This window comes from Brassica oleracea, chromosome C3 (genome assembly GCF_000695525.1).
Source record: "Brassica oleracea var. oleracea cultivar TO1000 chromosome C3, BOL, whole genome shotgun sequence".
Classification (NCBI taxonomy): Eukaryota; Viridiplantae; Streptophyta; class Magnoliopsida; order Brassicales; family Brassicaceae; genus Brassica; species Brassica oleracea.
In genome coordinates, this window is record NC_027750.1 from 51427505 (window position 1) to 51444053 (window position 16549).

Genomic DNA, 16549 nt, shown 5'->3' on the forward strand with positions numbered 1-16549 from the left:
TACCGGCCCATACAACTAGAAAGAGAGTTGGCCACGACTTGGAGAGAGAGAGAAAGTCGGCCATGACATGGAGAAAGAGAGAGGCGGCTTTAAGAAAAGGAAACCATCTTTCTTTTTCCAAGTAATTGTTATCTTTCCATTATTATATATTAGTAGTTTTCCTAATCCTAGTGGGTTTAGGTTTTGGATACTTTCCTTTTTACTTATCTTGTAATCCCCTATATAAGAATTTATCTTGTAATCCCCTATATAAGGAAACACTTATTTATTAATGAAACACAGAAACATTCAGACCTACAACACATGGTTAGTTTTCCTTTATCATTATTATATTTTGATTCAATTTGGAGATTAATCAAGCCATTAAAACAAACTTAGACTCTTGTCATTGTTTATATTGCAAACACTTCTGATTCATTTTAGTACACTTCACAAAAGGAGAGACTATCACGAATGTTATAGTAAAACAAACAAACAAAAAAATCCATTTTCTGATGTCGCAAGGGTTTTGATCATAATCAAGGAGCAAAGAGATGGTGTACCATGATTCAAAGAATCCATATTACCACAGTTTTGCAATCATTAAATGATCATTTTTCCACATTCTCCAATACCTGTAACAAGTAACAACACAATCAATTAACTTAAATATCTAAAGGAAAAGAGGTTACATGGGGATTAAGTGTTTATTACCTTGGGGTAGAGGATATCGTAATGGCCTGGACGATAGAGCAATGTTATAAAGGGAGCAGCAGAAGAAGCTTCTTCTTTCTCATTAGTGCCACTGCCAACGGGAACAAAGTCGTGATGGTTCACAGTGACACCACCTCCAGTATCACATGAGCTACGGTCAAGATACACAACCCGGATTGCAACACCAAGCGCGTCCGACAAAGCTGTTATGTGAATATGGTCACTCTCTTCCCCCATCGGTTCAACTGATGTCTTGCAAAACTGTGATCAAACAGTGTAAGAGATTTGCATATCGCCAAGTGGCTTGAATACAGAGCAAGATAAGTTAATGCACAAACCTGATCCACTGTGGTATTAGATAATCCTGTTATAAAAGGCTCGAAGAACTCAGCACGCGTTTTTATTTCACCAGCAGTAACAAACCTGAAGAACATCACAACTGAGAGACACAAGAATCTGTCAAAACCGCATTCCGTTGAATATAAGTTGTCAAAGAAATTCAGGAGCAGCTTACTGTAGTCGGAAACAGACTGATCTCTACTTCTGTTAACCAGCTCATCATAGCTGGAAGATAAAAAAAAAAGATATGGCATAAGTAGTGAGGCAATATGAGAAAGAGACTTATGCAATTGAATAGCAGGTTACATAAACTGTATTTTACCTTATAGACTCTTCGCCTCCTTGGAGGATGTCATCTAGTTGCTCAAGGAACAACTGTATCATTAAGAGAGAAAAATTGAAATTTAGCATCTTGTAGATGATCTTATCAGATAGCAGAAACAAAAGAAGACAAAGCTTACCGCAAAGAAGTCCTCAAATGTGAAATCTGTGTAGCCTAAGTTCTGCAGATTCTTTCTACATTTTTCAACATTGACCTTGATACGGTCAACTTCAGCACCATCTTGTGATTCCAAAATATGCTCCTACAAAAAAAAAAATCACAAACAAAAAACATTAGCCAAACTTACAAGGTAACATGTAGACATACTATAAGACATTGTGAGAACATACAAGGTAAGAGAACATAAAACTTCGGAAGAAGCAGTTTCCATCTCCTCTTGTTCGCCTGATTGCAACATATTGACTGTCCAGTACCTACAAGTAAATGAAAACAACGACAACTTAAGAAAAGACTGAAAGCAACAACAACCCCATCAAAACAAAACAAAACAAAGAAGTAGCAGATAGGCAAACCTTTATCTTCTCAAGCAAAATGGGACTCCCTGCTTGGTACTCTGAAGATAAACTAGACATAGGCTCCTGCATAGTTTTAAACCAAAAGTATAGTCCATAGAAATCAAACATCTATTAAAAAAGAAAAAAATGAACAAGCAACTCATAGGAATTAGGAAGTGTCATTCACAGAGAAAGATGAATCATTCAAGTACATTCCATGAAACAAATATGAGCAGCGAAAACGCAAGACAAGACATGAAGATTGGCAAGAACATAGTTCATCCATTTAAGTTAGATTTGGTACTGACCTTATCACCAACATAAGGAACTTTAGCAGCTTCATCATCTTGAAAAGATGGTTCCTCCACTGAACAGCATCCCCATTGTTCAGCCGAGATGGAAGCAGCGAGCTCCGCATCATCCTTCACCGTATCATTCTGATTCTGCATCCTCCTCACTACACCACACAGCACAATATATAACTAAACTCTTATGTACAGTCAAAAGGGTTTTCTTGCAATCAACTGATACTCAATAAAGATCATTCCTTTAAAGAAAACTGTTCGTCAAGAATCCACGAATCTGACGAAGATGAACTCCGAATCCGGAAAAGAGAAACGGAGATTTGAATCAAATCAATGGCGGATGATAGAGAGATGGAAACCCATTTACCTAGAGACGAAGATCGATTCAAAGGAGCAAACTTTTGAGTTTCAATCGGTTTGGGGGCACTCTGCAATGTTTTTACAAAGAAAACAAAACTTTAGGGAAAATAAATTTCTGAAAAAGAGGAAACCAAAAGATTTACACCAATTTGATTGGAAGGGCAGAAAAGGTAACAGACGTTTGGCTTTTTTCCAATGTACAATAAAGAAAGACGAAGCGTTTATGGGAAATTAAAACGACGTGCATGTGGCTTCGCTAATAATGGAACGACATCATGTTAGTAGAATGGGCCGAATATTTGGGCCTCTTTTGCGAATGTTAGTAAACGACCAAATCGGAATTTGGACTAGCAACATAAACGCACAACAATAATCACATGATGATTCATATATTAATATTTAAGACTTAATATGGTTCTGATACCAGCTGATGAAGCACAGATGTTGTGGACCTGTGGTAATGAACTAACATATGATAGCTTATAACTTATTTCGAATGTAAGGGTTTCGTGGTGAATTTGAAACAAAAATTAAGGTTTATATCATCTATGGATGTCCACTATTTCTGTTTGTTAAAAATAAGATTATTGCTGATCGCGTGAATTCATTTGACTCTGCTACAAGTAAACATGAGGTTGTGATAATTATGTCCGTAAGAAATTGCTTAACTTTTTACTGTAAAGGAAATTTATAGCAAATCAACTATTGTCCAAAAAGATAAATATTTTGATTTTTTTTGACGGTTTGCTATTCTGCGTAGAGTAGCTTATTATTCTTGTGACTTGTGAGGTTGATACTCCTCTTCCGAAGATGATTTTGATCCTTGCTCGTTCAAGAAAGTAACCAAAAATCTACACGAACATCAACTATTATTCTTTCTTTTTGCATTTTTTTTCTAAACTCTTAACGACCTTAATTATACTATGTTAGTTGTTATCAGTATGTAGATAAGTGTTCTTTTTTTAATGAAAGCGTGGAAAAAGTCACTAGAGAATGATAATACGTCCATGATTGAATCTATGCTATTATATTCCCGTTTAATTCAAATATATCGAGCTTTATCTTTTAGTGTATGCGGGGACTTGCAAATTAAAAACAAAAAAAAAATCAAAATTTAACCAGAAAAAAAACCATTGTCAACAAAAATAGTGACCTTGGATTACGATCTACTGGACCATAATCAAACCTAAACTAAGATAAACTGAACTATTATGTTTGGTTTGATGTACGTTTTTAACCCAAAACCAAACTTGACTTTATGCATATATATAGTTAAGTGATATATGTATTAATTACTATTTACGTCAGTAACACTCATCAGCTCTTCTATATATGTTGTAAAATCGATCGTACATAATAATTAATAATACACAATAATATCATACGATGTATCTGTAGTTTACTTTCTTTGGGGGATAAAGAACATGCTCAAGTTCATGCTAATAATCATAAAAGCATTGGAATAGCCATATGAAAAAGCCACAAAATAAAATTAAGAAAACGATAACGAATGGTTTTTCTATAGCAAATTTTCTATAATATTGAATTGATATAAATTGCTTCTTTTTTAGTTCTCGTGAAATCATCATGTAAATAATTAAATGTGGGATCAATCATGATGAAAAGAAATGAAAATAATCATTTGGATCCAAGAGATTGCAGGGCTTGCAATCATGAGTATTGTAAAGCATGTGATTAGCCCATCATTTGATCAAGTGACACATATATGATATTCATGGGAAACTCCTCGATCATATGCACTCGATCAATTGCCAGAAAAACAAATAAAATGTTATTAAAAAGAAGTTCACGTATTGGTTCCGTTGTGAAAAAGAAGAAGAAAGGACAAGTTCGCATATTAGGTGTAGAGTCAAATTTGTAAATGACAAGAATAGATGACAATGAATTTTGTCAACAATTTTAATTCAGTTTGATGGAAATAGAATTTTACGTGTGTATATGTACCACCTAAATGATACTCCCTCTGTTTCATATTGTAAATAGTTTTAGTTAAAAACACTAATATTAAGAAATTGTTGCTTTTGTAAAAAATATTATTTAATTAATAAATTCAACCTATTATAAAAAAGCTAGCATTATTTGATTGGTTACACAATATTCAATAAAGAGAAAATGTGCATTGAAATATGAAAACTACTTATATTGTGAAACAAACATTTTTTGCTAAAACTACTTACAATATAAAACGGAGGGAGTAAGAAAAAACAAATGAGTGATCTAGGCGAATTCCGGTTAGTTAAGCAATTCGGTTTAAAGCAATCCCACGACACTAAATATGTGTGGTCACGAAGATATGGAACTATACTATAGAGTATGAACTTTATTTGGATACCCGCAAATGATCTAACTCGTGAGCTATACTTCTTTTTGGAAGATTAGTTTGATATTTCCATAGGTCTGGGATATACTCTATTTAATCAAAAAAAAAGATAAGAAAATTGTCTTAGACAAGTGACATCCATGTAGAACTCAAATGCCATCGTTATATTAAAACAAATATAAACCTATTTGGGATGGAACCAATTTTTCTTATAACGATTTAGGAATAAGCTAACAAATTTTCAGACTAATTTTTTCTTAATATGATTTTTTTTTACAAAGAATCAAAGTTCATAATCAAAGTTGATTCGGAAAACGTTATTTTATCAAAGTTCATAATTGAAAACCAAAACATGGTACAGCTACAACTACAAGTGATCATAAGTAGGCATAAAGAATCTCACGTTCCCAAAAATAATAGCATGCCTAAAGTGAAAAGAAAATTAGAGAGAAGAACAAAATAAAGAAATAGAAGATAAAAAAAAAACTCATTGCAGATTGGCTCATAATCTTACATGCTTACTTTGGCCAATCCTAAAAGCCATATACTCAATTCACTTTCAGTCATATGATTAGATGGTGATGATAATATGATGTTGCACATTTCCATGTTACCCACTTTTTGTATCTATAAAAATTCCACAAAGCCATCTTTAGAATAAACGAGAGGGTCCACAATCCACATAGTGAAAGTGACCACATGTATTTAAACACACATTTCATTGTTGCACATAACCAAATCCACTACTTCAGGTTATCTCCTGTTCTTCATATCATTTCATCTTTTGAGTGTAAGCAAAATAATACTTATTAAATATGGATTTTAATGGTAATTCATTTGCCGGTTCTGCCTCTAGATCGAAAAAGAGCCATAGGCAAAATCAGCAACAACAGCAGCCGCAACCACAACATAACGAAGAAATAAAGTATGTAGGAGTGAGACGGAGGCCGTGGGGAAGATACGCAGCTGAAATAAGAAACCCTACTACAAAAGAAAGGTATTGGCTAGGTACTTTTGATACCGCCGAGGAGGCTGCTTTGGCCTATGATAGAGCGGCACGGTCCATACGAGGGTTGACTGCTCGGACCAACTTTGTCTACTCCGACATGCCTCGTGGCTCCTCAGTAACTTCCTTCATTTCTCCTGACGAATCCCAACGTTTCATTTCCGAGTTATTCAACCCTTCAAGCCAACTAGAAGCTAGTAACAACATCAACAATCTCTATTCGTCGACCAACAATGGGTGGCCACAGGAGTCTGAATGTGGTGGTTATACATGTATCAACACTAACGATGAGCATTGTGATCATGAGCTTCCACCTTTTCCTCCAAGTACTTGTTTTGGAGCTGAACTTATGATTCCGGAGACCGATAGCTATTGGAATGTTGTGCATGCTAGCATGAATGCATTTTCCTTTGAGCCTGATGGCTTTGTGGGTCAAAACAGTCTCGGTGAGAGTGGAACAAAAGGGTTTGACTCTTCATCCTCCACATTCTTCTACCAATCATAGTGAGCTGTCCAAGTTTGCGACTTCCTTCTTTGATATTAATCCACTTTCGTTTTTCACAATCTTTTTCGCCTGTATTAAGGAGTGGAAAGTTAAGATATACATCAAGTATGTTTTTTTTTTTTTTGGTCAACTTACATCAAGTATGTCTCTCCCCCTCTTGTAGCGTTTTACGTTTCTCTGAAAATTCAGCGTATATTGTTTGTTATTGTGACTTATCAATTGCAAGATTTTCTTGATCACTAAATAATTCCTGTAACGCCTTACAGTTTATTAATTGTGTATAGGAAAATGTCGTTGTTGCTTCAAAATCTCTTTATGTTTCGATCTATAAATCTATTGTAACATCCTGCTTTTTTCATTTATATGCGATTGCTATTTTACTTGATGACACACCCTTTTTATTTTATCAGATACCGCACTAGCTATTCCATGTGGATATTGATGCATGGTGCTAAAAGTAGATTAATTTTTTTTTTTTTTTTGATAACTCATGTATTCCGAGCCTTAGGTCCATGATTCACTGAATCATCCCATCCTTAGGTCCATGATTCGGTGGCCTAGAAGTCAACTGGTATAATTATAGATATTTTTCTCAACTTATCACTGATTTAGTTCATAAGCTGAATTGGCCAGAGAAATTGCCTTAGTATGCATACAAATTGGATTTTCAGACAAAATTCTAACCACACTGTATTAAAACTACATAACCAAAGTTATACAATTGTGTGGACATACAGTATTAATTTTTCGGGTGGTTCAAGGCAAATGGCTTCCTCTGGTATTAATAGACAACACTGGGAAGGGGTAAGAGAGAAGAAGCACTCGTAGAGAAAAGAATGACTTTTTTTTTTTTTTTTTGATCAAATAGAAAAGAATGACTTAAATGAAGAGGTAAGAGAATAAACACACATAGAGAAAAGAAAGACTTGTCCAAAAAAAAAGAGAAAAGAAAGACTTCAAAGGAAGACGAGGATAAAACTCAATTAACGAATCAGCAATTTTTGTTGGAGTCAACGATCTAATTGTATTATTTAATTGCTAGTTGGCAAGCTAAAACATAGATGTTGATTGGTATGCAACAGTCAGAATATATTTTCTTTAATTGTCAATGGCTTGATCAGATCAAATAGTGTGGTTGCTAACCCAATTTTCCTGACAAAGTTCAAAACTACAACATTATAATCGTCGTTTCTTCTTCCTCCTCCATCTAGAATCAAAAGCGCCAAGGTAACGTTTGAGTGCATATTTCCATGTTCAAGTTCTAATTATTCTCCTGGATTTCCATTGAAAAAAGAGAGTTTATGATTTTTTTTTACTTTTGTCAACGTTTTATGATCTAATTTGTGAATCTGCTTTTGTAAACATGTTACGTTTTTGTCAATTCCTATCATCATGACTGGTTTAATTTATTACAGCTAGAGATTTAACCAACTTGGATTACATGGCCTTGAGTGATTCACAGCCTCACAAAAGATCTGACCGGCATGAAACATACAGACCAACTCAAGATATCGTAATTTTTATGGTGTTTGTAGCTATTTCAGTAGCTGTGACATTTGCTATGGGTTTCACATGCACAAAGTTTTACATGAGTTCTGCTCCAGATTTAGACATCACAGGTTTGGTCAAGAAAGCAGTATTCATGGTTTTTATGTTTTGCAACAGCATTACAATGCTTGCATCTGTTGCAACAGTAATGCATCTCATTTGGGCATACAATCTAAGTGAATTTGAACAGGTACAGACAGCTCTCATACGAGCCATGGCACTTGTCACAGTTGCTCTTATATCTATATCGGTTGCATTTGTGGTCGGATGTTGTCTTGTGGTAATCCTTCTCCCATGGAGTACCTATTTCATATAAGCCTGATTACATCCAGTGTTTTACCGCATATTTTAATTAAGTCTGTAATAAGCGATTACTGCTGGATTTGTAGGCATTTCCCATTATCTTACGTTCAAACTTCATAAAGATTGATAATATTATATATCTTTGGTTTATATTTCACATTGGCTGGTTTCAGACTCACCTTTGTCTAACATATTTAAACAAATATCTTTGGGGACTAGGATACTATAAAGTCTTTATTTATTCTACATATGTAATCAAAATGTTTTTATTGACCCATAAAGAAAGAAATCTAAACTACCACATTTAAATAATCATATTCTTTAATTGAATTCATTATCTTCTAAACGGTTATCAAAACAATAAAGAATGGTGTGGTTGTGATGTGATAATGGAACGCACAAACAAAAAAATAAGAAAAAATAATGGATGTGAATGAGATCTCAAAGAACCTTGAGAGAGATGAACAAGAAACCATAAGTTTGATCCCTTCGCTTCCTTCAGACATAGACTTCAATGGAACCAAGTTGTTCAAGTACCAATCATGTTGGTACGACAGCAAAACTCTCCAAGGAATCCTCAACTTCCAAAGAGGCTTCAAACCACAAGAAACCGATATCATCGTCGCTTCGTTCCCTAAGTCCGGCACTACTTGGCTCAAAGCTCTCACAGTGGCTCTACTAGAGAGATCGAAACACTCTTCTAACCATCCTCTTCTATCTGATAACCCTCATGGCTTAGTGCCAGTCCTCGAGCTCAGGCTCTACACAGAAACCTCGAAACCAGATCTAACAAGTTTCTCATCAACCCCGAGGCTGTTCTCAACTCACGTACCGTTCGACACGCTTCAAGGGGCTCTCAAGACCACTCCTTGTAAGGTCGTGTACGTTTGGAGGAACGTCAAAGACGCGTTGGTGTCGCTTTGGTATTTCGAGTGTGCTAATCTTAAGATCAAGATAGATGAGGAAAGAAGCTTGTTGGAGTCAATGTTCGAGTCGTTTTGTCGAGGAGTTAGCTACTATGGACCGTTTTGGGAACATGTTTTGAGTTACTGGAGGGGAAGCTTGGAAGACTCCAAGAATGTGCTTTTCTTGAGGTACGAGGAGTTGAAGATAGAGCCGAGTGCTCAGGTTAAGAAGCTTGCCGAGTTCTTGGGTGTTCCTTTTTCAGTGGAGGAAGAAGAGAGTGGGTGTGTGGAAGAGATCTTAGAGCTTTGCTCGTTGGATAACCTGAAGAACTTGGAGGTCAATAAGATTGGAAAAACGGCTAGAGGCGTGGAACACAAGAATTTTTTCCGTAAAGGGGAAGTTGGTGACTCGAAGAATTATCTGACTCCTGAAATGGAGAGGAGGATTGATATGATCATAGAAGAGAGATTTCGAGGTGCGGATTTGAAATTCTGAAGTAAACTATATTTGTGGTTTTAGATTACTTTGATGAAAGTACGTCTTCCGTGGTTATACTCTTTTGGTTTATGATTCATGGTGTGGTGACCATCATGAGTTTCATAATATTTACTTTAAGTCATTCTTAAGATTAGAGTATATATCTAGATAAAAACATCAATTAATAAAGATGGTGTCATTCCTTTGGAGAATCGACAAATAATGATTCATGGTTTAAACTTAGATGCTTCTTTTTTTGGTTCAACAAGATTTTATAGATGACTAGTCTCCATTAGAAGATGAATTGTTTACAAAGATGATAACAAAGCCACAGTGGCTAACAACTTTGCTGCAACAAAAGGCAAGCAAAACACATAAAGATAGAAGCAATCATTATACATAAACAACTAACATTGCAGAGACGTCCTCGTATCTCGACAACACTAGGCTTAAGCAGTGGAATAACACCATGGGAAACAAAGAACACAATCAGTGATCTAATGCTTGTGATTGGTTCCACAACTAGTGCAGGAATAAAAATCTTAACACTGGCTACAATAGCAGAGGCGATGTAACACCAAAATGCTGAGCCTTTGAACAGTTCAGAGAGCAAATCATCTGTCGAGCAATCTTCCAAACCAAAGGCTGACCTTGCAACACATGAGCAGCAATGATACAAAAGCCATGGTAATAGGAAGGTTGAAGTTGGTTTCAAAAGAGTGTTGATAATCAAGATCTGAAACCACAAACAAGCTAAAAAATCTGCAATTTAACACTGAGTATTCCACTCTAGAGGAAGTTAAGCAGCAGATCTGAAACCAGGAAGTAATAGGAAACGGACACTCTATAGCAGAGTAGAAGGTAGTAATAGCCAAAGAACACTCTATAGCATAGTAGAGGATGAACTCAACTATCATAAAGGAATCAATAGTTGGATGGAAATTACCACACAGAGAAGGATAAGATAACAATGGTGTCTCTGGCGGGAGAAATCTAGAGGCAAGTTACAAGATCACGGAGAGGAGCTCGAGGAGATAGGCTGGAGAAGGAGATGAGGAAACGAAAAAGAGCAGGTGCATCCGGAGGGTCTGGTGGTTCCGGCGGCTTGAGGGGAGAAAGAAATCCAAGCGGTGGGGACTTACACGGTGGTGGATCCGGAGGAGGCCTGAACCGTGGCGGAAGAGGAGCAGTCAGCGTCAGAAACATGAAGGAGGGAGCTTATTCAGAGGGAGAAAGCTAAACGGCGGTGGTAGAGCAAAGCAGAGCAGATCCATCCGAGCGGCGCACATCGGGAACTGGGCCTGGGAGGTTTCTTCTGTTTTGTCAGAGTTTTTTAATTAAGTAAACTTAAAAATAAACTTAGATGCTTCATGTCTCGCAAAAAGTAAGGGTAAATCTCCGGACGTGAGAATAATGAGCTTCTCTTTCAGACCCGTAAAACAAATCTTTATCATCAAAGAGTCAATAATGTTGACGCAACACCGCTTTTCCCTACACGTCCTGTTCGTCCAATCCGATGCGCGCGTATACGTCTCCATATTGCTTCTAAATCCATCTAACGTGATCTTTCTTTGTTCCCAAATTTTCAAGATTCTTAACAATGGAATCCACCTAATTCTTGGTATTCACAACACGATCACTACCTTATCATCACCGAGAGCTCATCGATTAGTTTTTTTCACTTGGAGAATTATCTTTTTTTTTTTTTCTTTTATCATGATCACTTGCTGAGAGATCAAACATATGTGACATTTCTTCGATTACCAACGGTGACAACAACTGGGTTCCTCTAGTATTTTGGTGAGTTTCTCTACACCATGAGGCATTTTGGCACTGAACATATATATAGAACTCAAAGATCAATTAAGAATAACTCAATTCTTATTAGCTTAAGAAAATATCTCAAAACTTAAGCTCTCACACAATGATCTCTCAAACTCATAAGTTATGTCACAAGTTGACATCTCCTTATATAGATCATAATATTTCCTAATCTCATTAGTAAAATAATCTTTATCTAAAACATAACTTAAATAGGATAATGATAGCTTGTTTCCTAAGCTATCTTTCAAGTTTATCTCCAACAATCTCCCCTTTAAACTTGAAATCCATTTTTGACAAATCTTTAACTCCAACAAGCTCTCTCATCTCTTTAAACTTCAATCTTCCAAGTGCCTTTGTCAAAATGTCTGCCCTTTGTTCAATCCCGGGAACATGCTTAACGTCTATCAACTCGTTCTCAACACATTCTCTAATGAAGTGGTAGCGACGATGAATGTGTTTACTTCGTCCATGAAAGACATGATTCTTTAAGCGCAATGGCTGACTTGTTATCAATACGAATCATCACTTTCTCACTCAATGTTCCAATTATCTCTTCAAGAAGATCTTGTAACCAAATAGCCTGCTTTGCTGCCTCTGTTGCCGCCATAAATTCAGCCTCACACGAGGATAATGCGACTGTCTCTTGCTTGGTGGAACACCACGTAATGGGACTGCCAGAGTAGTAAAATATATGACCAGTAGTTGATCGTCCGTCATCTTCATCGACATTGTGACTACTATCCGAGTATCCAACTAGCTTTGTGTTGCTTGTGTCTCGCTGAAACATCAATCCGTGCGCAATGGTGCCTTGTAAATACCGTAGAATCTGTTTTAATGCAGCTCCATGCGACTGCTTAGGTGACTGCATGTACCTGCTCAGAACCCCGACGCTGTAAGACAGATCTGGACGTGTGTGAAGCAAGTACCTGAGACACCCAATGTTTCTTCTATATTCCTTTTCATCTATACCTGCTTCCCCTTGAGACTTCGACATCTTTAGGCTAGGCTCCATAGGAGCGTGAACTGGATTACAATCCGCCATCCCTGTTTCTTGAAGAATCTTCTTCGCATACCTCTCTTGACACAAAGTGATCCCACTTTCATGTTGCACAACCTCTATTCCGTGATAATACGTAAGCCGCCCCAAGTCACTCATTTCAAATTTCCTTGACATTCCTCGCTTAAAGTCCTCCACGAGACCTATACTTGAGCCAGTAACAAGGAGATTATCTACGTACACCGCAACAAGAAGATATTGGTCCTTATAATGTCGTTGATAAAGCGCCGGCTCCTTAGTGCACTTAACAAAATTCAACTCTCCAAGGACCTTATTAAGTTTTTCATTCCAAGCCCTCGGAGCTTGGCGCAACCCATAAAGAGCTTTGTGTAACTTGTACACCTTGCCCTCTTTACCTTCTACAGCGAAACCCTTCGGTTGAGCAACGTATACGTCTTCCTTTAAATCACCATGTAGGAACGATGTCTTGACATCTAAGTGATGCACTTCCCATCCTCTTGAAGAGGCCAAGGCGATCAGGAACCTTATAGTCTCTATTCGTGCCACAGGAGCATATACTTCATCAAAATCAACGCCATGTCTCTGTATATAACCCTTTGCCACTAATCTAGCTTTATACTTGTTGATGCTTCCGTCTGCGTTTCTTTTTATCTTAAAGATCCACTTAAGCCCTATGGCTTTTGCACCAGCTGGAAGATCGACTAGTTCCCATGTCTTGTTCTTGATGATTGATTTGATCTCGTCGTCGCAAGCGTCGTTCCAGACTTTCAGCTCGCTCGCCTCACTGTAACTCCATGGTTCATCATTCAATGTCAACAGTAAGCGTTCTCCATCAAGTTCAGCAAGTAGTATGTAATCATCAAGGTAGCCTGGTCTTTTCTTTTCTCTTATGGACCTTCGCAAAGAGCTTACTTCTTCTTCATTGTCTTCTGTTTCGTTACCTTCATCTCCTTCTTGTGTGTTAACTATATTATCGACGTCAGTTTGATCGTTTCCTACCACTCCGGTACCTTGCTCCACAAGATTATCATTGTTCCTTTTGACACCTCTGTTCCCAAAATCTCCAAAAGAGATGGCAAATTCTCTTGTTTCTTCAGGATCCGTGATGCACTTCTTCCAGTTCCAACTTTTGGTTTCATCAAAAACCACATCCCTACTCACAACTTCCTTGCGATTGACTGGATCGAGTAGTCTATATGCCTTCGACCCCGGCTCTGTTCCAAGATGTACTAACATATGTGATCTATCATCAAGCTTCTTGAGGTGTGAGCGTTCGATCTTTTCATATGCAATGCATCCAAATATTCGAATATGTTCAATGTTTGGTCGTTTGTTCTTCAAGAGCTCGTATGGCGTCACACTTAGAACACGAGTTGCTACCCTATTAATTAGATACGTCGCATGCCTCACAGCTTCTCCCCATAGGTAGTTAGGCATCTCCATATGCTTTAAAATGCTTCTGGTCATTCCTAGGAGGGTTATGTTCCTTCGGTCCACCACGCCGTTTTGTTGTGGCGAGTATGGGGCAGTCAAATGTCTTACGATCCCTGAGGATCTGCAGAATGCTTGGAACTCGCCTGAAGTAAATTCTCCCCCTCTGTCCGTTCTAAAAGTTCTGATCGAAGCTCCAGTTTTCTTCTCAACTATAGCCTTGAAGCTTTTGAACTTCTCAAAAGCCTCTGCCTTATCTCTGAGAAGTATTGACCACATATAACGGGAGTGATCATCAATCAATACAAATATATATCGAAGCCTGGATGGAGTAGGAGGTGTGATTGGACCACAAAGATCACCATGTACTAGTTCCAATATGTTTGTTGCACGGTAAGTAGTCGCTTGAGGAAACGTTTTCCTTGATTGTTTTCCAAGTATACACGATGGACAAGTTTCTTTCTCCACATTCATCTTTGGTATTCCAATAGCTAGCTCTTTCTTGATCATCACACTCAGCGAGTCACGCCCAATATGACCAAGGAGGGCATGCCACTTCTCAGATTCACTTACGCACTTTAGTTGAAGGCATTGTGTATCAACTATATCGATGACTACCTTATACAGCCTGTTCCTCGATCTTTGAGCTCTTGTTATTAGTCTCCCTTCCTTGTCTCGCAGAGTGAGATAGTCATCTTTCATTCTCACATCACAACCCGCTTCTGTAGCTTGTCCCAAGCTAATAATGTTGCTTCGCAATTCTGGTATGAAATATACGTCAGATATGATCTTCTTCCCCCCGGATTTGCTGTGAAACATTATTGATCTTTTGCCTTTTATGTCGATGCGCGAATCATCTCCGAACCTTACTTTCCCGGTTATAGCTTCGTTTATTGATTGGAAGTAGGTTCGATTTCCAGTCATGTGGTTACTTGCGCCGTTGTCTAGATACCAGATATTATTCTTGTCCAAGCTTGTCTCAAATTCTTGTGGATTGACGTTTTTCTCGTTGAGGTAGACCACTTCATGAACCATTAAATCTTCAGCTTCACGTGTATCATCATCTTTAGTCTCTGATGCTTCCTGTAACTTCAGTAGGCGATCAGGGCAATGAGACGCAAAGTGACCATTCTTGTCGCATCTATAGCATGTTATCTTTGTCATATCAAAATCGGTAAAAGTTCGACCTCTACCTCTTCCTCCTCTGTTAAAGTAGCGACCACCGTGCCCCTTTCCTCTGTAATAGCCATTAGAGTCACGATTTTGTTGATGATACTGGTTAGATTGTGCTTCTGTATTCGCATACATCAGTTTGTTTTGGTTGTCTTGTGTGTCCTCATCTTGTTCCGCAACACGTTCTTCATAGGTCTTAGACGTCCAATGATGTCCTCAAAACTAGTAGTCTTGAGATCAAGTACTTGTTCCAAAGATGCAACTATATGAATGTATTTTTTCCGCGGTAGGCACTTAAGAAACTTTTTAACCAGCTTGGTCTCTTCAATATTTTCTCCTAGAGCGGTTGACTTGGATGAGATCTCTAAAAGTTTTCCTACAAAATCATCAATGGTTTCACTTTCTTTCATTGTGAGTCTGTCGAATTCCGCCGTTAGTGTCTGTAGACGGGCCTCTCAAACTCTTTCGGCTCCCATATGCCGTGTTTTGACAGCATCCCACACCTGTTTTGCTGTGTTCAATTCTCCAACCTGTAAGATTAGTGTCTCTGGTATGGATTGAAAGAGAATAGATGTTGCCATATCGTTCTTTTCAATATCAACGGACTCATCTTCAATAACGTCCCAAACCTTATGGATTTTTAGTAACACTTTTATTCGAATCGCCCACACAGTGTAGTTTGTTGAATTTAGCATCGGACACTTGATCAAAATACCTCCTTCTTTCGGGTTTGTAGTTGCCATCGTTGTTGTAATATCGCCCACACCTTGTGTCCTGTTTTGTTCTCGTATGTTGTTTGCTCGGATCGAATCTTATAAGCTCTGATACCAATTATAGAACTCAAAGATCAATTAAGAATAACTCAATTCTTATTAGCTTAAGAAAATATCTCAAAACTTAAGCTCTCACACAATGATCTCTCAAACTCATAAGTTATGTCACAAGTTGACATCTCCTTATATAGATCATAATATTTTATAATCTCATTAGTAAAACAATCTTTATCTAAAACATAACTTAAATAGGATAATGATAACTTGTTTCTTAAGTTATCTTTCAAGTTTATCTCCGACAATATAACTCTGAGGCATTGTGGCAAAGCTAAAGGAGACCGACCCTCTTTACGTTTCGCTCTCTCCTGTATTTAATTATGATGATTATAAGAAACTGTAAAGCAGTTCCATTCAAAAATGGGAAGTCAACTGAGAGAAGAAAGCCCAAAATCTTTTAACCCATTAGCCCCTCCATCTCTAATCGTACATCAAAATAGAAGAAAACATAAACAAAAAACGAATGAAATCTCTTTTTTGAATGACAGAAAACAAATGAAAATATCTCTCTGATAATACTTCATTTTATAGAAAATGAGGAAGATATATCTATGATAGTACTTTTAAACAATTTAAAGTTTTCATAGATTTTAAGTTTGTTGAAAACAATTTTATAAACTAATTATAGACAATACTAAAATATTCTTTTAAAC

The 16549-nt window shown here is 37.3% G+C and overlaps 4 protein-coding genes across 4 annotated transcripts; 3 read left to right on the forward strand and 1 right to left on the reverse strand.

Moving 5' to 3' along the window:
• Nucleotides 1-355: 355 nt before the first annotated feature.
• LOC106331572 (ubiquitin thioesterase otubain-like) lies at nt 356-2679 on the reverse strand. The gene is made up of 10 exons (XM_013769957.1): nt 2542-2679; nt 2178-2326; nt 1888-1953; nt 1705-1788; nt 1494-1616; nt 1355-1407; nt 1208-1257; nt 1032-1132; nt 694-954; nt 356-614 (listed from the first exon to the last, which is right to left on the reverse strand). The coding sequence occupies exons 2-10, from the start codon at nt 2316-2318 to the stop codon at nt 591-593; spliced, it is 903 nt and encodes a 300-aa protein (XP_013625411.1). The 5' UTR covers nt 2319-2326; nt 2542-2679; the 3' UTR covers nt 356-590.
• Nucleotides 2680-5690: 3011 nt separating this feature from the next.
• On the forward strand, nt 5691-6386 carry LOC106334307 (ethylene-responsive transcription factor ERF087-like). The gene has a single exon (XM_013772613.1). It carries the CDS (start codon nt 5691-5693, stop codon nt 6384-6386), a length of 696 nt encoding a protein of 231 aa, XP_013628067.1.
• Nucleotides 6387-7524: 1138 nt separating this feature from the next.
• Nucleotides 7525-8290, forward strand: LOC106334176. The gene is made up of 2 exons (XM_013772503.1): nt 7525-7613; nt 7802-8290. Exon 2 carries the CDS (start codon nt 7828-7830, stop codon nt 8248-8250), a length of 423 nt encoding a protein of 140 aa, XP_013627957.1. The 5' UTR covers nt 7525-7613; nt 7802-7827; the 3' UTR covers nt 8251-8290.
• Nucleotides 8291-8651: 361 nt separating this feature from the next.
• Nucleotides 8652-9683, forward strand: LOC106333223 (cytosolic sulfotransferase 7). The gene has a single exon (XM_013771691.1). The coding sequence runs from the start codon at nt 8661-8663 to the stop codon at nt 9636-9638; it is 978 nt and encodes a 325-aa protein (XP_013627145.1). The 5' UTR covers nt 8652-8660; the 3' UTR covers nt 9639-9683.
• Nucleotides 9684-16549: the final 6866 nt, after the last annotated feature.

Bases quoted from the DNA above. Each gene is read 5' to 3' on its own strand.
- LOC106331572 (XM_013769957.1), bottom strand. From the start codon at position 2,318: ATGCAGAATCAGAATGATACGGTGAAGGATGATGCGGAGCTCGCTGCT. The intron at 1,408-1,493 runs GTAAGCTTTGTC...TTAATGATACAG, and splicing joins CATTTGAGGACTTCTTTGCG to TTGTTCCTTGAGCAACTAGA. The intron at 1,133-1,207 runs GTAAGCTGCTCC...TGTGTCTCTCAG, and splicing joins TCAGTCTGTTTCCGACTACA to TTGTGATGTTCTTCAGGTTT.
- LOC106334307 (XM_013772613.1), top strand. From the start codon at position 5,691: ATGGATTTTAATGGTAATTCATTTGCCGGTTCTGCCTCTAGATCGAAA.
- LOC106334176 (XM_013772503.1), top strand. From the start codon at position 7,828: ATGGCCTTGAGTGATTCACAGCCTCACAAAAGATCTGACCGGCATGAA.
- LOC106333223 (XM_013771691.1), top strand. From the start codon at position 8,661: ATGGATGTGAATGAGATCTCAAAGAACCTTGAGAGAGATGAACAAGAA.